This window comes from Agelaius phoeniceus, chromosome 1 (genome assembly GCF_051311805.1).
Source record: "Agelaius phoeniceus isolate bAgePho1 chromosome 1, bAgePho1.hap1, whole genome shotgun sequence".
Classification (NCBI taxonomy): domain Eukaryota; kingdom Metazoa; phylum Chordata; class Aves; order Passeriformes; family Icteridae; genus Agelaius; species Agelaius phoeniceus.
Window position 1 is genome coordinate 21923179 of NC_135265.1, and position 20601 is coordinate 21943779.

Genomic DNA, 20601 nt, shown 5'->3' on the forward strand with positions numbered 1-20601 from the left:
GTCTTCATTTAATAGCTAACACATTTTGGAAATTTATTATAATTTGAAATCTCTTTTTTTCTATCTCTATAAGTTAAGAACACATTTTTGCTCTTGGCATAGCTGAATTATTTTTCATTTTCTTCTCTTCCAACACTTTTTTTTCTTTATGAAGGAATATAGCTAAACAGCTTAAAATATGCATGCTGTATTCCTCCAGAGTCAGCTACTGTATTTTACCTTTTATCAGACTAAGAACAACCAATGGAATACCAAACTACTGTAGTTATCTTCTCTACACTAACTGCATAAAAGGAAAACATAAAATCATCTTTTAAGTTTAAATACCTAGAGGATTGAAATGTATTATCCTGGGTTTAAACAGATCTTGTAGCTAAACTAGTAGTCTCTCAAATTATTACTCACCTTTCAAAGTACACAAGTCTTTTGCTGTAATTAAAATATGCTGCAGAATTTCTCATACTTCTGCTAAAATGACTGTGGGTGGGGGGAAAAAAAAGGAAATGAGGCAACGCTAGAGACAGAAGTACCTGCATGTTAACAAGTTTGTAGTAGATTCCCTTTCTCTCAAGCAGTTCAGCATGATTGCCCAGCTCTGTGATAACTCCACCTTCAAACACAGCAATCACATCTGCATTTCGGACTGTTGACAGTCGATGAGCTACCACAACCGTGGTGCGTCCTTCCCTTGCCTGAAAACAGCAATAGTTAATGTCAGCATTTATAAGTAAATGCAAAAACTGCTCATATTCATGGCACAGTTGAATAGGACCTAAAAGAAACATTAAAATGGTTCACAGAAAAAATATAACTTTCAAAAAAAAAATCTAAAAATTAGTTCCTTAAAAGAGAAATATAATTTAAAGATTGAAATTTAATATTAGAGATCATCTTTCACTGTGGCACATAAATACATCACATTTGATCAAAAAATATCTAAACAAAAATCTCAATATATAAAATTTTAGAATGTTACAAACACTAAAATGTTTAAAATGCTATAATTTTCATATTTAGGCCCAGAGTTGCCCACTTAAACTATAAAATCCATGGAGAATTTATACTCAGAAACACTAGAAAATATTTTATGCTCACTTTTAAAGATAACAGTGTTTTAAGCTGTAAGTCATTGCTAACTCAAGTGACTACAATAAAAACAAAATTTTCTAAAATTTCATATGAATTGTATTTCAGCTAAGTATCCTTCTTTGGATATTTATAAGCATAACACACTTAGCATTCCAAACATCACAGCTGGTAATTTTAATTATGAGGCTGTTTTAAAGTGATCAAGCAAATTTTATGTAATGATCCCAAGCAGTGGAATTCTGTTGGAAGCTGGATGGAGTTCATTTTCAGTGATGTCCCTCAAGAGGTCCATACTGGGACCCATACTGTTCAATATTTTCATCACTGATACTGGTAAATGGGATTGAGTGCACACTCAGCAAGTTCAGGGGTGACATCAAGCTGAGCAGTGCAGTTTATTGACTTGAGGGAAGGGATGGCATTCAGGAGGTCTCTGACAGGCCTGAGGAGCAGGCCCAGGAGAACCTCACGAGGCTCAGCAAGGACAGGCGACTGACAACAATATGAATGGCAGTAAGACAGATAATGAATGAGGATGGTATGTACACCAAGAAAATGTTGATTTAAGCTTAATAAGGCAGAAAATATTATTCCGTCTTCTAATTTGGAATAAGATTTCTCTCTGTAATACCTGCAGGAACTCAAAAATTTTCTGTACAAAGAATATTTACCAGATTAAGGTTTACATTTTGTGTTTTTGTGTGTCTCTATTTTCAACAAAAGTCCAGGAAAGAAGTTAATATTATGCTCCTACTTACATGCTTCATTTTAAAACACTACTGACCTTGTCCAGTGCTGCCTGCACAACTGATTCACTCTCAGTATCCAAAGCTGATGTTGCCTCATCAAGCAGAAGAATTTTAGGATTGCGAACCAAAGCTCTGGCAATTGCTATTCTTTGCTTCTGGCCTCCACTGAGCTGTGCCCCTCTTTCTCCAACGACAGTTTCAAACTTCTACAAGACAAACACATGTATTGAAAAGACTCAGTGTCACAGTCCTTCCACTAAAGATGTCAGCAATGCCAGAGATGCTGGTAACACCTTCTCCTTTCTCTACAGGAAGAAACACCTACTTGGATACATCTGACTAATCATTTGTGTTCCTGCAATTCTGGTAGTTCTTCAAATGACAGCCAAATCATTGCCTGAAGATATAAAATTTTAACATTATTCTCAAAAGGTATGAGGAAGCTCTGCGTAGCTCTGCATATTCACAGGTCCAGGATAGCTTCCTGTCTTAACAAGCATTCTTTCTGAGGAACTATTTGGCACAAGAAGTTTTAGAAGAAATTATTGCAGCAGGAGAGCTGATCTGCTTACATTGGGCAGCTTCATGATGAAGTCATAAGCATTTGCCTCCTTGGTGGCTTTTTCAATCTCCTCCATGGTGACATCCTCACGGCCATAGCGAATATTTTCTGCAATAGTAGTGGCAAAGAGCACGGGCTCCTGATTCACCACGCCAATAACGTCCCGCAGATACCGTACGTTTAAGGTCTTAATGTCCTGCCCATCAATGGTAACCTAAACAAAAGAGAGCAGACAAAAACTGTCTACTACTTGTTTTGATCAAGGAGCCTCTCTCTCCATGCCAGCATGTGCCATTTAAGGGGACACTTCACCATGTCACTGGAAAATTGAAAAGAGCAGTGAGGCTGGAATTAGACTATCAACACATGACATGCAGAGCAGTCATCTCTGCATGACACTTGAGGTGTCTTACCGTGCCTTCCTTGGGATCATAAAATCTCTGGATGAGCTGAACAGTTGTGCTTTTCCCACAGCCACTGCCACCAACCAGGGCCACTGTCTGGCCAGAATTAATCTTGAGATTCAAGCCCTTCAGTATCTGTCCATATAAGAAGGTTGGTCAAAAACATAGCAGTATTTAGAAATGTCAAGGTAAATGTGAAAGACTAGAATGAAATAACCTTTATATTTCTAGCAAAATTTGGTTAAAAAAATATAAACATGGGGATTTAAATTTTGTATTACTGATGACTTCAGATCAATTTTCCTTATAATTACATTACAATTGGCTCAGTATCAATGTATTATACACCAGACTTCTCAATTACCCATCTCATGAACCAGTTCATATGACAAAATAATAATAATACACTATTCATAACTAAAATATAATACAGAAACAATACAATGCAAAATTTCTGTATTATGTTGCCTCAACTTTTTCTTTAATTTATCATGTTGACTACAGGGAAGCTATGTAAAAGTCATGGTTAAAAGCTGAGTGTATTTCCTTTCTGCCTATCAAAAGTAAGAAAGATCACTTTATCAAGGTCAAGGATTTTTCTTCAAGGTAAGAAAAGAAGTTATGTAATGCAAAGACACTTTCCATGGAAATATTTTCAGGAATCATTCATATATTGTCTATGATCACTGCATTAAGATTCTGAATACATGACAGTGCTTTAAAAAGGAAACTTATTCTCTGGCTAGACGAATACAGATTCTGATCTCTATTCCATAAACAGCAAATCCTTGCTGAAACTATTTTCTTTTTTTCCTGGTTCAGTCACAGTGATAACAGAGCTGCATTGCAATTATTTTAAAACTTATTAGTTATTATTATTAATCTACACAAACATTTGAGTTAGGATTGTAAAATTATTTTGATAGAAATATATATTTATAGTTTTTTGCATAGCCACACTAACTAGGGCATTAGACAAAAAAATTATTCAGGAAATTTAACATGTTTACCTAAGGTGGAAATAAATCTAACTAAAATCACTGTGATGACACGGTAGTTTTAAATACATTAGAGAATCAATCTGAAACTGTTAGATTTTCAACAAAAATTAATTTATGTGAATTTTAAATTATTTTTTCCCAACATATGATCCATACGTTCAACTGTAATATAAATATAAAGTTTCAGTTACAGTACCTCAACTTCTGGTCTGGATGGATAATTGAAGTAAACATTTATTAATTCCAAGTTCCCTTTTATGTGGTCTGGTTTGTAACCTGCCTCTGAATAGCTGTCAATTTGAGGTTCCTGTGCAAAATAAAATAAAATAAAAAAAACCCCATTTTTTTCATAAAGAAGTCCTCGAGTGCACCATTCTTCTGCAGAAATGTTAAACATGTCTTTTAAGTAATTTAGGTGAGGTTTCTCAAAGATCTAAATTGTACAATGATTTGTTCCCTCACTGCTACATTTCTACATTGATGATATGCTCCTGTAAGAATACTTACAAAATTTTTCCATTAAGCTTCTGTGTGAATTTAGTTCCTGTCCTTAAAAAGAAGGGTCTCTTACCTTCAAAAGAAATTTTCAAATTATAGTGAGGGCAATGATACTCACATTGTCTATTATGTTAAAGATGGTATAGGCAGCTCCTCTTGCACTTGCAAATGCCTCTATGCTTGGAGCAGTCTGTCCAATACTGAAAGCTCCAATCAATACAGAGAAAAAGACCTGAAAGAAATGTTTACAGAGGTATGTATTCATTCTTATTTAAGCAGAAAATTACATTTATTTATTTATTTATTTATTTATTTATTTTTGTATGGTATTTTTGGGTAAGGAGGTCTGTTAAGGGAAGTTTAAGGAAGCTAGAATTAAAGCAAAACTGAAAAGATCTCTCTTAGGCAGAGAAGAACATTAAGAAAAGGGCTTTTTAAGGTTTATATCAGAACTGAGAAGCTGTACAACATTAAATTTGCAAATACATTGAGAAAAAGTGAAAAAGTGACTCAGAGTTGTAAAACCTAAGACAAAAAATTTAGATTTTCACTTGATGTCTCAGGATTTATTGTACTAATGCATTCTGTGGCCAAAGACTGGAAAGTGTTTTATATATCTGCCAACAGAACAACAGATGTGCAAGACACTATCATTCAGAGACAGTGAAATAGAAGTATAGAAAACCAAGTTCTTCATCAAAAAGTAATAAAGGATCCCCTGCTTCAATGAAAGAGTGAAGTGCAAGCAAACAAGAAACAGCAGCAGAAGAGAAAAATTAATAATTTTCTCATAATAGCAGTTCATTGCTTTCAGTTAGTATCAAAACAAAAGCAATTAAACCACCCTGCTCAGAGATCATAACAGCCATAGCAGTCAGAGCAAAGTCTGTCACACCCATCCTCTTGAACAGGGGTTATTCACAGATTTTACACCCAATAATGCATCATCCATGTCATAAAAACATCGTTTGAACTACAACACAGACAATTTGCAATAGAGTTTGCAAATACTTTGAACAGAATAAATTACACATAAGGTCATGAACTTCACTGAGAGGTTCCACATGCCAACCTGTACAAAAAGTTCAAAAGAGCCAAAACCACATATCAGAGACATTTTCCACAAGCTTCAGTGATTAATAAATGAAACAGGTAGTTTAAAAAATATACAAATATATGCATATGATCAACTGGCTGGGTTTCGTCATGGTTAACAAAGTTATTCTTCTTCCCCTGTTTACTTCATATTTCATACAAAATTAGAATAGTTTACACATCAAGAGAATAATTTAAGTTATGATTTAAGTGTTATGGTTTTCTTCCTTCAGTTAGATGGTGACGTATTTCCTAGTCACAAGTATGTTTTTATCCCACCCAATTTCTAAAAAATACCAAGAAGTGATACCAACTTCTCATGGTGCAAAACATAAGCAAACGTTAAGAAAATTATGTACTTAGACTACACAACAGCTAAAATAAAGGATTTGTTTCTGCACCCTGGAAATGTATTCAGCCCTTTGAAGGCAAATAGCAACTAGAAAAGGTACTGTACTTCAGTTTTTGCTTGAACTGTTTCTATATCAGTCTGATCTTATGAAAATCGGAAGATATATAGGATCAGTTGAAAAATCATATGTGTTTTAATTGGGTTCATATAGATTGTGAAATCCTGCAGAAACAACACGTAGGCTTTTGTGGTGAGAATATTTTTGTTAAGAAGGGATGCTACTTTTGCAATTTTGGGACATGATTCTTATTACAGTCAAATACACACTTTAAGGTTTGTTCTTTATTATTTCTCACTGTCACTGAGAATTTACTCATTAATACTTACTGTGAGAACTTTGCCAATAGTGTAATCATCAGTTAAGATCAAAGTAGTTCCATACCAGAATGCCAGTGCATATGATGCATATATTAGTAAGAAAGCAGCACCCATAGAAATATTAGCTGTAATAGCCTTTCTTATTCCAATCCGTTTAGCATCTTCTAAATTTTTATGGTATCTGGAAGAAAGATAGAAGTTCAAAATAGACTCACACTTGTACCATGGCAGACATCACAAAAGCTCTGTGGATGGATTAGAAAAAGAATGTTTGCAAAGTACAGCAGTTAGGTACATAAAATATCTAACCCTAAGACTGTATAAAGGTAAGCCTGCTAGTCAGGCATGGACTTTCTAAGGTAACCCCTAAAAATGCCAACATTAGTCAACTTGGTATATAGAAATAAAAGGGCATTGCAGGTCAGGGACTGGCATTTAAGTTGCTTCTATAGATCAGTGAACTTTTATTGTGAACCACTCAAGATTAAAGGTTAAATTATATCAGCAGATCTGTATTTTACAGTACGGTGGAAATAGAGATACTGTTTATTAGCACCTTCTCAACTACTGAGTAATCAGATTAGATTATTCAATAGTTTAGTTTCAGATTAGATTACTCAAGAGATTACTCAGATGATTTATAGATTACCAAGGATATCATCATCTCTTCAAAGAAGAGAGGTCCTCTTTTGTCTAAAGCTCTCATGGTAAGATATTTGAAGTAGTTTTCATACCCTTTAATGCAGAGACAACATATCAACTCTAGAAAAATAACTGATTGTCTTTCAACATGTAGCAAACCTTTTAACAATCTCTCATTAACTAAAAATGCAGAAAGCACAAGACTCTCAACAGAAAATATGTAAGAAAATCTCAAACCATTTGAAGTGAGTATTTTAAAATCCAGTGATGAAAGCAAATATTGCTCTTACCTTTTAATTTCTTTTTCCTGTCCTCCAAAAGCTATTACAGTACGGATTGCTGCCAGAACTTCTTCTGCAACAGCACCTGCTTTTGCATATGCAGCCTGTTCTTTGTCAGTGAAAGCAGAGAGAACCTAATACAGAATCAAGTATTTTGATATATGAAAACCAGTATAGGCTCAAGCACTTAAAATGGCTTTTATCACAACTAGTGTGCTCCAATATGAAGCCTTTTGACTATATTAGGCATGGGTGCAGAATGTCCAATAATCAAATTCCTAAGTATGCTGTGAATTCAATAAAATAATTCCACATTACACATTGTAAACAACTAAGGCCTGGATTTTCCCTTTTCACCCAGTGCAAGAGAAAAGAGGAGTACTCATAGTGAGCTGCTGTGGTTTTCCCCAGGCAGACCTCCTTAGCTCATTCTCATCTCTGGCTGCCTTAGCCAGAGGACCTTGTAGCTTAGACTGTGAAGAAGTGGCCACAGTCTGTGAAGACTCAGCCAGTTGACATACATGGCACATACATCTCTAATCCTACCTTTTCTGCAATATACTCACTCAAGACAGTGAAAGCTTTAATGACCTTTGAAATATAAGGGAAATAAAAAACCATAAAAGTCTGAAGACTTAAAAAAATATAAGGCACTGTGGGTCCCATGGAAATCTGGACCTTTTCTCATCTGGGTCTGTACAGAATGTCTTACCAAATTTGTTAACAACTATGAAAAAACTCTGTGTCTGAGACAAAGGTTTTTTCTAAATTATTTTCTTATTTTCCAGGAGGTACAATTATTTCTTTCAAGAGAAAAAGTACATATACAGATGTAAGTAAAAGATTTACAGATGTGGATTCTACACATATATCTTGCTTCTTTCTCTGTATGTGCTATATCAGCAGAAACAGCTTCAAACCAAACAAGTCTGCCCAGTCTATGGGAATTATAATACTCAAATGACAAAGAATTACTGAATTGTAGAATGACCTTGGAAGGGATCTTAAAGATAGCTAGTTTCAGCTGCTCTGCCATGGGCAGGGACACCTTCCACTAGACCAGGTTGCTCAGAGCCCCATCTGACCTGGCCTTGAATGAGAGGCTACTGATACACAGTTCATCTAAGAGCTTATGTACCTAAGTGTTATCTAAAGCTATAGTTGCTCTAAGCACACATTCTAATACTAAGACTTACAGATATGTAGATTTATTTCATTATCTGTCATTTATATAAAACCTGACGCTGTACATATGTTAACTTACCTTTGCCCAGAGGGCTGCTGAAAGTCCCAGCACAGGGCTAACTGCTAGTATTACAAGGGTTAATTTCCATCCCCTTATGAGACCAACAATAAATCCTGTCACAAATGTTGTTAGTGCTTGAACAAGCAATCCAATCTTGTCACCTATTCCATCATTAATCTTGGAGACATCACTGAAAAACGAATTACAGAGAGGAAGAAAAATGCAGAAAGCACAAGAAAGATTTCCAGTTTTATTACATGTGGAAGACAATATTATTTAATTACTTCTCCCAATAACAGTTTTCTTCAAGGTAAAGCATTATGTAGTGTGGCCAAGGAAACTTTTGTATTTCCTGTGAAACTGTAATGCTATAAACCTGCTTTTGTCTGAGAAGGTTGAAATGCTTTCTGTAGTGAAAAACTACTCTCACTTTCTTAATTCCAAAGTTTTTATCAGTTTGGTACTTGTGGGCTATTTGGAAATAAAAGAAAAAGCATTTCATGTAGGCAATGTTATGCAGTTAAAGCTGTTCACATTGCTGGGCTGACCCAGCACCTTTTTCAGTCCTCAGTGTGTCCAGAAAGGAACTGTTTTCTCTTCATGGGGTAATAACATAGGCTGACCTTTAGTCATCCTCAGAGTTCAAGGGAACTTAACAAAATGCTTTTCTGACATCTTTGTGACAGTCCTGTATCAGAAGTACTAGAAATTCAGTCCCTGAGACTCTCTATGAGGAAACTTGAAAACTTAGTTTCACAGTGAAATAGTTAAATTTAAAAATAAAAATTTCTAAGTCCTGCACATTTAACAAGATCAAATAACATTGGGAAAGGTATGGTGTACTTACTCTAGAAGACGAGTGTTAAGTTCTCCCACATCATTTACATCAAACCATCCAATTTCCTGTCTCATAATTGCATGAAAAAAATTTTCTCTAATTTTTTTTATTTGCCGACCTGCTGCTAAGGTCCAGAATGAAGTCTGAATATAAGCAGCAAGGAGAACACCAGCTCCTATTCCAGAATAGTAGTATGCATATCTGTAAGGGAAAAAGAAAAAAAAAAAAGGGCAAGATTCTCTGAAATCAGGTTAAAATTGGTTTAATTACTTTGCTAGTGCGAATTTATCATGATGCTTACTTTTTCTGTTTGACCTGAATTAGGGTTGATATGCTTGTACTAAAACTTACACTTTACTGTAAAACTTGCTGAGTTTTCCATGAATAGCATTTAATGTCAAAATTACCTTTTTTAAAATTTTGTAAGTTTTTTCTCATAAGATTCTTTTAGAACTGGATTTCTGATACAATACCCTTTTCACTTGAATCTGTCATGCCCATAAACTGCCTAGCATTTTTAACATACCAAATCACATATATGTATAGTATATACACATTGAAATCATAAACATGCCTATGTAAATAAATAAATAAATAAATAAGTGGATGGATGCAGTAAATATTTCCTGATTTGACAATACAGCATTACTATATTTGCAGCTACTGGAAACAAATGCCATTAGATAAAAAATCTTTGAATCTCTTATTCATAACTGATATCTTATTATTACATTAATTCAGCCCTGTGCTACGAGCAGGGTGTCAAATCCAAACCAGGAGTGTGTGAACCATGATATTTCTCAGACTGGGAGTAAATCTGAGTCACAGCTTTAAACTGTTTAAAAATAATAAAACCAATTTTGATTTGATGAAGAATTACATCAGAATCAGTTATAATGGAACTTACAACAGAACTGAATAACAAAAATGTAACTTAATGGATTTCATTTGCAAAACACAACTAAAATCAATGACTAAATATTTATGATGTATATCACCTGCAATTATAAGAATAATGTCTCTATATAAAAGTAAACCATTAGCACAAAGCTTGACTCATGACCTTTTGTGAACACTTGTGACCTTCACTCTTTTACTAAGTTATCCATACTGATTTTATAGAACTTTAAAATGAAACTTGGCAGGAGAAATTTCAGGAATCTGTGTGCAAATGCTCTGCTCTAAGAGAGAATGGCGTTACAAATTAAACTTCACAAATTTATTCCAATCTCTCTCGTGGTGGCTATAATATCATACAGTTAAGTTAGGGACTTCGAAACTGTACTCATTATGAAATTCACTTAATCAAAAGTGTTTAACAAAATCAGGTTAATGCCTAACAGAAAGCTGGTTAGTTGAATATTGACTTCAATTGCATTCGGCTCCATTAAAAAAAAAGCCTCTCAAAAAACCCAAGAACACCAATTCTAAATTCAGCAGTAATTACTTTAGACAATTATTTTATGATGCTAGATCTCTTCAAAGAATTGATTTATGCTTGGACTTTGTTTACTGACAAATCATATCCAAAGGGATTCATGTCTCTGCCAGATTCCATGCTGATGAAATTTAGTCTGTAAATTCACTGCTGTAACTTACCAGAGAGTAAATGCACATTGAATTGAAAAATAAGAGTTCTTTCTCTTTTGAGAAATTGTTGTAGTTTAGGCAAACTGTTTGAGTAACAAACTCAACTAAGTCCACATGTATAGTTCAGTACTTGAACACACCCGTGTGAGAACTCTGTCCTTGCAAACAGTTTCTATCATTATTTGACCTGCTGGCAGGCGTTCTAGAGAAACAAGGGGTTGGTGCAAAGAGCTTTGTCAGCCAGTGAAAATGCCAACTCAAGGCTCTATCTAGAAAGTTTGGAAAAGAGCACCTATTCCTGTGCTGCTATTAATATATTTATCAGTAAACTATTTGTTTCTAAAGGGAAACTAGGGCAGCTTTTTATTCTTGCTTGTACTTTCAGAATTAATTTGTGGTGGTTTGGCCCTGGTTGGATTCCAGGTGCTCACTGCAACTTCCCTTCATTAGCTAGACTAGGAAGAGAAAAATATAATTCAAAGCTCATAAGTGAAGATAAGGACAGGGAGAGATCACTCACCAATTAAATAATGGGCAAAACAAATTCTACAATTTCATACGTAGCAATTTTTTTGTAATTTTTTTAAAAGTTCTTTCAGAATAAACACAAGAGACTATGAAAATGTTGTGCAGCTAGGCATTAAGTGTTTACTAAACACAGAACAGTTAGGGTAACTTCACCCACACACACATTATTTAGTTTGCAATTCTGCCTTCAAATTTGTTTTTGAATCAGTGGGAACAAGTATACTCCACTGAACGTTTGTAGGCATTACTTACATTCATGTCAGAGACTGACAGAAATATTGTAGGAGCAAGAAATTCTCCTATAAAGCATAATTGCCAATCCCCTCTTGATTCACTCTCATTACATTCAGGTTCTTCATTTCTAAGAAACAGCCTTTTCCTACCTTGTCCATTTATTTTATGGTAAAGAGTTGTTTGGGCATGTTTTGGTTTGGGGTTTTTTGGTGTAAATAGTCATAGGTTTTTTAATTGAAAAAATTAACTGCTGAAGCTACATAAGTTTACAGTCCACTGTTACCCAAAATTATAATGCACTTTGATATCAAACAGCAAGAGTTACTACAGAAAATGCCTTATCTCCTTCCCTTCAAAAAAGATAATTGCCTTGAAGAGTACATCAGACTTTTTTCAATATCTAATGAGGAACAGAGTTCAACCTGAAGAAAAGAACCTGAAGTGGTACAAGAAACACACAAACTTTAGACATCCTGCATAAATCAAGTGTATGGACAATGGTTAATAAAGCTTTTAACAAAACACATCTATTAGCAGCTTATGTTTCTTCTTATTTGATCTTTTCCTTATGGAGTTTTGTAGCAGAAGCACCTACTGGCTATTGCCTTCTGTTTCCAGCTCTAGAATGCTAGATTTAAGGTAGCACATAATCTAAATCTGCATTTTCTACATTCGAGATAATTATAGAATTATAGAATTGTTAGGTTGGTAGAGACCTCTAAGATATTTGAATCCAGCCATTAACTCAGCACTGCCAAGTCCATCACTAAAACACGTCCCTCAGTCTCACATCCACAAATCTTTTCATTCCTGGACACCCTGTTCCAATGTTTGACAATCCTTTCCACAAAGATATTTTTTCTAACATCCAACCTCCCTTGGCACAATTTGAGGCCATTTCCTTTTGTCATGTTGCTTATTAGCTGGGAGAAGAGACTGAACCCCATCTTTCTATAATCTCCTTTCAGGTACTTGTAGAGAGTGATTTAGCTGAACTTGATGCTTTGGCAGCAAAGTAGGTACTATCTGAAAATTCAACTTTTTTTTGCAAGTGAATCACCATAGCTCAAGGTATTGACAGATGATAATCAATATAATTTTTTATCATAACAATTACTCTTTATAAATTCAGAGGAAAAGAAGAAAGAAGGAAAGCAATGCAGATTGCACTGGGATATAGAGCACCCCTGAAATGTGTCAGGATGGGTCAGAGCAAGAGATTACAGGGAAATTGTTGGAAATAGCTAGGAATGTTCAAGAATCTTACCAGGGCCTCAAATAATCTCTTGTGCCAATCTTTAGTTACACATATTATTAAATCATTGGTTTTTTATGTTGTTTAAAGTGTGCAAAACTTCCTTGGGAGAGGAATGGCTTGACTAGAAATGTGTGGCTACATTAAAAAAAAGAAGAGGAAATATCAACTTTTAATTACCTTGTCATTTCTTTTTCCAGCTTGTTAAGCATGTCTGAAGTGATATTCATCCAGTCATCTATTGTAGGGTCTTCTTAGAAAGGAAGAGAAGAGTAAATACTTTTAACAGAGCAAGATTTAACAAATTAGTTTTCCTGCATGCTGTTCAGCATATCTGGAGTTACTACATCTCCTTTTGAATCAAGATGATTTGGAAGAAAGGAGGAAATTTTAATGCACATGAATGAACATTACTAATACAGGGTTTGTCATAACTCCACTGACTACAAAACTACATCACTGTAATTTGAGATTTAAAAGTCTTCTTGAGCACACACACATAGAAGAACAGAATGGTTTGGGTTGGAAAGGACCTTAAGGGGTCCACCCAGTTCTAAGTCCCCCTACCATGAACAGGGACACTTTCCACTAGACCAGGTTGCTCAGGGCCTCATCCAAGCTGGCATTGAACACTTCCAGGGATCAGGCATCCACAACATTTCTGGTATACAATGTCCCAGTCTCTCATCATACTCTAGTGAGGAATTTCTTCCTGATATCTCATCTAAATTGCCTATCTTTCAGTTTAAAGCTATTACCCCTCATCCTATTACTACAGGTTGTTGTAAAAAGTCACCCTCCAGCCCCAATTTGTTCAGCCTGTCCCCATAAGAGAGTTGCTTCAGCCCTCTGATCATCTTCATAGCCCTCCTTTGAACTTACTCCAACAGTTATCCTTCTTATGGTGCAGGGTCTCAGAGCTGGATGCAGCACTCCAGAGAGACGCAGAGAGGGTAGAAACACCACCCCCCATGTGCTGGTCACAATTCTTTTGATGCAGCCCATGATATTACTTCCTGGGTTGCAAGCCTACAGTGCTGGCTCATGTTGAGCTTCTTGTCAGCAAACAGCTCCAAATCATTCACCTCAGGGCTGCTTTCAAACCATTTTTCTCCCAGCCTGTATTTGTATTTGGGATTGCCCCAAACCACATGCAGTACCTTGCCCTTTGCCTTGTTGAACTTCATGAGATTCCCAGAGACCCACCTCTCCAGCCTGTCAATTTCCCTCTGGAGAGGGCCCACATTTTCTCTCATCACCCTTTGATCACTGACCTACCTATGCAAGCTTTTCTTGTTGCCCTGGATGTCCCTGACCAGATTTAATTCTGTCAGGGCTTTAGCTTTCCTAACCTAATCCCTGGCTGCTTGGACAGGTACTCTGTATTTCTCCCAAGCTCCCTTTCCTTGCTTCCACCCTCTCAAGGCTTGCTTTTTGTGTTTGAGCTTGTCTCCTTGTTCATCCATGCAAGCTTCCTGGTGTCTCTGCCTGACTTCTTTGTTGGAATGCATTGCTCCTGAGGTTGGAGAAGGTCATCCTTGAATATCAACCAGCTTTCTTGGGCCCCTCTTCCCTCCAAGGCTTTATCCCATGGTACTCTACCTAGAAGATCCTTGAAGAGGTCCAGGTCTGCTCTACTGAGGTTCTAGATAGTGATCTTGCTGTGCTCCCTCCTTGGTGCCCTGAAACTCCACCATTTCATCGTCACTGCAGCTCAGGCTGCCCTTCAGGTTCACAATCCCCACCAGTCCCTCCTTTTAAGCAAGAACAAGGTCCAGCATAGCACCTCTCCTCACTGGCACCTCTATCATTTGAAGAACTTATCATCAACACAATCCAGGAACCTCCTGGATTGCTTGTGCCCAGTGGTGTTGTTCCTCCAGCAGTTATTGGGGTGGTTGCAGACCCCCATGAGGACCAGGGCTTGTGAATGCAAGGCTGTTCCAATCTATCTATAGGGACCTCATCTGCTCGGTCTTCCTGGTCAGGCAGCCTGTAGGAGACTCCCACTACAATGTGACCCCAACCACAGTGTATCTCTATTATAATGAACATGAGCTACTAATTTGCATCATAGCATAACATTGTGGTTTCTGACATCTGAATCTCCTGTCAAGATGTGTGAATCTTCCTGTTTCTTTTCTAAATAGGAGCCATTGTTCTTGTCATAGCAGATATATTCTTACCTGTTAAATTTTTGTTTGCAGATGCAACAAAGCTATCAGTCATATCACCAAAAATCATCATGGCAAAAGGGAGACTGCTTCCATGGGCTACTGCCATCACAGTGCCCAGTATCATTAAAAATTTATCTGACCAGCTGGAGTATCGGAACTGTAAGTGAGAAGAGAAATTCATTCTAACTGTTGTATTAGAATGCTAACACAATGCTATGTCTACAAAGTCAAGAAAGTAAAGAAAAAGCTATAAATTGTACACCTGCTGTCCCAAACCTACAGCTTTATCTCTTTAGAAATACAGTTTAAAAACAGTTTAAATGTACAGGTATAAATCCTTTGTATATAGCCCTTTTATACTATAAACTCTCAAAACCAGAGAGATGTGGCATTTTAATGCACTAGTATCTGCACCTGGGTAAGAAAGGCCATAGGAAAACAAGACATAAAAAAGTTATGCTTTTTACATTTGCCATTTAAAGTTCAAATTATAAGAAATTTTTATGGTGTTATGATAACTAAGGCAATAATTTTTTTTTACTGTAAATTCATTATTATGCAGCCAGAAAATCTGTTCCTAATGTACCATAGACATTATAAAAAGGTGTTGAAATCCTAAATCCTCTTGCCATTGAACTTAATAAAATTTGAGCTCATCTATTACAAAATCATTGGGTTTATTCTGTACTGTAAACTACTAAGTTTACTGATGTAAATTATAGCTGTATGATGTAATTGTACTAGTGTAAACTGATATAGCAAAGCAAAGAAATTGGGCACTGGCCACCATCATGTACTACAGTTTTATGTTTGTTATTTGCAGTGTCATTGCTGTGTGTTACACACACTAAACCTACAAAACCTACTAAACCTACTAAACCTAGGTCCTCTTTTAGCCATATTTCAGTATGGCTAAAAGAGGACCTAGGATTTACTTGATTAAATGTTACAAGGATGTGTTTTAAAATACATACAGAAAATTTTAAAGAATCTGGAACCTTTTAGCACACAATTCTTAATTTTAATTTTCATCAGTAGCATGGTATTGCCCTTTACTGCTGACTCAGGTGATTGAATAATGACTCATGGGGATAATTAGTGTGATTAGTACCTGACTGGTAATTTAGAGGACAAGATCACACTCAGTGTAGGTATATGGTCATGCTTCTTGCTGTGAACATGGAAATTCCTATCTTTCATAAACAAATATCTGGTATGGGTGTGTTTAAGATGGCGATTTACCAAGGGAACACTCCTAAGACTACTTATCTGTAAAAGGCAGCTTCTTTAGTATAACTACATCCACAAAAAGAACTGCTTGATTTCTATACTATAGTCAATATTCTGTAGTATGAATATATTTGGTAGAGACAGCATCATATATTCAGGATACTAACATAACTGCAACTATTTTTGATTACACTTTGAAATGTGCCTGTGTGTATGTATATGTAGACATATAGAGAGAGAATAAACCTTACCAGTGCAAATGGGCTCACCACCTTAGGTCTTTCCCCTTTCTTCTGCTTCTTCTTTGCCTTGCTAAAAAAAAAAAGTGTAGGTAGTTTTAGTGAATTTAAAAAGAGACCTCATTTTGCAGAAATACTAATTCAACATATTAATGCAGTTCAATTATATTATAATTTGGAAATAATTTTACAGCAAACAATTGCGTAAAATGAGCATGATTTACTGGGCATTCTTGAGATGTTTCTATTTAAATCTTCAGAAATATAAGTGGCATCATCTCCTAACTTCTATAAATTTAAGTCATGTTCTTCCCAGTTCACCCCTTCAAGGATGAAACAACATCAGTGGGGCTAGTGGTTCCACTATCTGGTCAGGGAAGTTGTGAATTAAAGCACTGTATAGATTTCAAAACAGAAGAGAGGAAAACTTTTGTACATAGTGGATAGGGAATAGATAACATGTTCAAGGTATGTAAAATGTTGATTGATCACTCTACTAAAAATTGTAAGATAATTTTTAGTAGATTACATAAATGTATCCAATATTTCCATTCCAATATAATTTCTGTCATATTTTAGAATTGTTTTTCTAGTCAATACTGAGGACATTTAGTCCTTTAAAGGAGAAAATAAACAGTCCTTTTGCATGAAACGAATGTGCCAATCAATGCTACTCTTATGTTGATACAAAGCTTTGTCTTACTAGGTCTTCTTAGCAAAATAAGTTAAAATAAGGTTTAAAATACAAATTTCAATAAAATATAAAGCAAAGTAATGGAGTTTAATAAGCTTCAATACATAATGATTACTATAGTCAAGAATACTTACTGTTTGTCTTCAGATTCATGACCCTGGCTGGATGCAATGATCTCATGACTATTTCCATCTGCAGTATACTTCTTTTCATCTTCAGAATGCATTTTAAATTTATTGAAGATAGTTTCCTGTAAAATAATATTTGACTGAGAAATACACAATCTTAAGCTGAGGACAGCAATCTCAACAATCATTTGTTTGAAAGAAAAATATGGGTACTTATTACAATCAATGAAGTTATTAATAGCATATATTGCAAAGTGAATATTCATAATGCACAAGTATAAGCATATTGAAAGAAGTCCAGAAGTTTGGTGTTTCCTTACAAACATTTATATTCTGTATTTAGCCATTTGATAACTCCGTCATTTATTTAATTTCATTTGAATGATATAAGAGTAATATTTTCTGCAATGCAGCACAGATATACAAAATAAATGAAAAATTAAATGTGTATTTAAAAGAATATGCAGTTAATTAGATTTGTTTTAGTTATCAGTGAATTTATAAAATATCTCTGATTTTAAAAAAACCCTCCAAACTACTGACATACCGCGAAAGGCTGCTCCTGGTTTGTGTCTTACTCCTCTGAAAAATTATTCAAACCTGAGCAGAATTAATATGGTTAAGGACATGCAGCATGATTGGACTTTGCTCCTCTTATGTAAGACAGACATAACAAATAGCTTTCTCTTGGATTTTTACCACTCCAATAGCCTCGTTTATCTTGGATAATGAAATGTATGCACTTTGGACTGTACCTCCCTTTTCCTAAAGAGAATACTAGTCCTTGAATGCATGCACAGTTCATTGTCACCTGGGAAAAGAAGCCTGAATACTTCCATCCATATTCTGAATATTCTTCCACCAGAAAAAGTTCCCTATTATAGGTACTGTTGTTTTAATTATGCCCCTTAAACTGAAAGGAACTCCTCTTTACCTTACTAGAAATGTTGCTGAATGCTTGAAGTAACTGTTGCACTTAAAGATGAATCCATTCTTGAATACACAGTGAGAATGAAACCAGGTAACACCAAAATATTGTTTTAATCTTTTGCTTCCTTTCCCATCTTCTAAGTCTAATCCAGGAGAACATTACCCATCTAGCATGAAAGAAAACAGGATTTTACTACAGTGCATATAGTTCCTCATTTGAGCAACTGCAGAACAGTAAGATGAGTTTCAGACTCAGTTTAGAAGTGTTTTGGAAATAGCTCTGGTTAGCAGAAATGTGCTTAACTAGTATTCTGATTTTTGAATGTATGTTTATATTCTAAACTGTTTGAAATGGGCCATTTGTTCTATTGTGGAATGTGCTGTTTTTATCAGTATTTGTAGGCATTGCTTCAATGAAAATAACAAAAATTTTAAACACTTAAATAAATTATTTGCACTTCATAACCCTTATTTCAATGTATGTATTAAAATAGACATCTTTAACAATTTTACAGAAGTAAAATTTATGAAAAATTAAATAAAAATACTTGTCATAGAAGACAAGAAGGTTTACATGAATTTTCCTGTAGATCTTCTATCACTTTACTCACACAAAATTTACTTAATCTGATTATTACCCAGAAAAAATATTTTTGTTCCTTTTTGTTTTGCATGCCTATAATCTCAAAATGTTAGTGAAACAGTATATTTATAATATTTTGGAATAGAGATAGTCTTATCAGATTAAGGATTACTTTAGAAAGGGTAGTTTATCATTAGCAGTCGAGAAGAATATAAAGAGTTAATAAGTATTATATGTTTATCAAAAATCATTGTGATGTATTTATATAGAAGTATATCCACAGCAGTTACTGGGAATACTGGGTTTTAACTTGTGTGCCTAAATGCTTTCCTGGAGAGAAAAAATCCTGGAGAGAAAATCAGAGAGTGGACTTGATCTTAATGGACTGGTCCAATTATTTCAGTGGGAACAAAAAAAAAACCTAAAGTAAGAATCCTTAAAGAAAAGTCAATTGATTAAAAAAAAAAAAGAAAAGAAAAGGAATAGTTTATGCAGTTCTTTCACAACTGTTTTGCCCTAAATGGAAAATAGAGACAACTATGAGATCTGCCAGAATGTTCTGTTATCTCATTGCCATGTCTCAATGCTATTGCAGTGCAATCATGATAAGAAACGGAAATAGAAATAAAACACAAGAGCAATTTTTACCAGAGATTCTCTTGCCTGCATAAAGTAATGCAAAGAAAATGAAACACATCTGTTTTTATCACACTAGAAGCTGAATCAACTAAATTGATATTAAAAAGTAGGAAAATTGGGGAAGTAAAGTATTTTGCATCTACTTAATAAGATACAAAACTCTGTAACTTCTCTATAGCTTCTGTAGTTTGCTCAGTCACATAGCTCCACAATTGCAGCGAATTTGAAATCAGAGAAGATCATTAGATCTTTCTTCTAATCTCTTATATCTGGTTTAAAACCTATAATTTGGGTGAAAGTATACAATTTCAGCCTGATGAGATTAAATCTGTAAAATAAACCAACAGCAACAGAATCTCAGGCATCACCACTGCATATTACCTGAGTATATGAAAATCGTGTGGGTGAACATAATAGCTGATTTACAACCATAATGTACAAAACCACCTAGAAACAATGTAGGTGCCAGTCAACCTAATCTGAGGAGAAATACTTTCTCATCCAAAGTCTGGTGACTGGTTTTGCCCTAAATACATCAGCAGGATTCATAAAGCCAGTGTTTGAAAACTCAGATCAGTTATTTGGTTACATCAACAGCTTACCCTCAGCTTTAACCAATCTTTGACATCATCAAGGGGGAATTTTTAATTCTATAGGCCCAAGACTTGAAGCATGAAATCTTGTGTAGACATTGTCCATATCAAGTAGACATTGACTAGAAGATAAGTAAGGATGTCTTGAAAGCAGAGTGTCCTGGTCATTCAATAGTTCAAGACAAAAGAAAATGTTTTTTTTTTAACTTCTACTTGCTAGTCACAAAATTTCTCACAGAAGAGGGATGTAAACAGAGATGACCAATCTATGACCTTTGAGCTATTTAAGGCTCATAAACAACTTAAAATTCCTTCTCAACCCAGTTTGTTATATTATGATTAGAAGAAGCAGAGATCTGGTAATATGGGGACAGTTGGACAATTAAAATCCCTTGTTGCAGAAGCAAATAAAGAATGGCTGATACGTTTCATCCACCTGGACTGTCAGAACTTCTGCTACATGTCCATTCCAGCCTTATCCAACCATGGACCAATGGGATTTTATGAAGACAATGACAACTGCAGCTCAAAGAGCTACCTTTGAGTTATGGAGTAAAAGAGCTACCTTTAAGTTATGGAGTAAATGTTTTAAGAGATTTTAGCCAGTTTAAAGTTCAGTAAAGTGACTCATGAGGTCAGGTAAGTT

At 35.2% G+C, this 20601-nt stretch overlaps 1 protein-coding gene across 1 annotated transcript in view; it reads right to left on the bottom strand.

Moving 5' to 3' along the window:
• ABCB1 (ATP binding cassette subfamily B member 1) overlaps positions 1-20601 on the bottom strand; it is a 47812-nt gene that overhangs the window by 17165 nt on the left and 10046 nt on the right. The window contains exons 3-17 of the mRNA XM_054628034.2: positions 18145-18307; positions 17217-17332; positions 16401-16461; positions 14929-15076; positions 12923-12995; positions 9145-9336; positions 8316-8487; positions 7061-7185; positions 6138-6309; positions 4422-4535; positions 4002-4112; positions 2814-2939; positions 2411-2614; positions 1874-2044; positions 531-692 (exon numbers count right to left, since the gene is read on the bottom strand). Coding sequence (XP_054484009.2) covers positions 531-692; positions 1874-2044; positions 2411-2614; positions 2814-2939; positions 4002-4112; positions 4422-4535; positions 6138-6309; positions 7061-7185; positions 8316-8487; positions 9145-9336; positions 12923-12995; positions 14929-15076; positions 16401-16461; positions 17217-17308 — 1923 coding nt within the window. The 5' untranslated portion in view covers positions 17309-17332; positions 18145-18307. The remainder of the gene's footprint in view (positions 1-530; positions 693-1873; positions 2045-2410; positions 2615-2813; positions 2940-4001; positions 4113-4421; positions 4536-6137; positions 6310-7060; positions 7186-8315; positions 8488-9144; positions 9337-12922; positions 12996-14928; positions 15077-16400; positions 16462-17216; positions 17333-18144; positions 18308-20601) is intronic.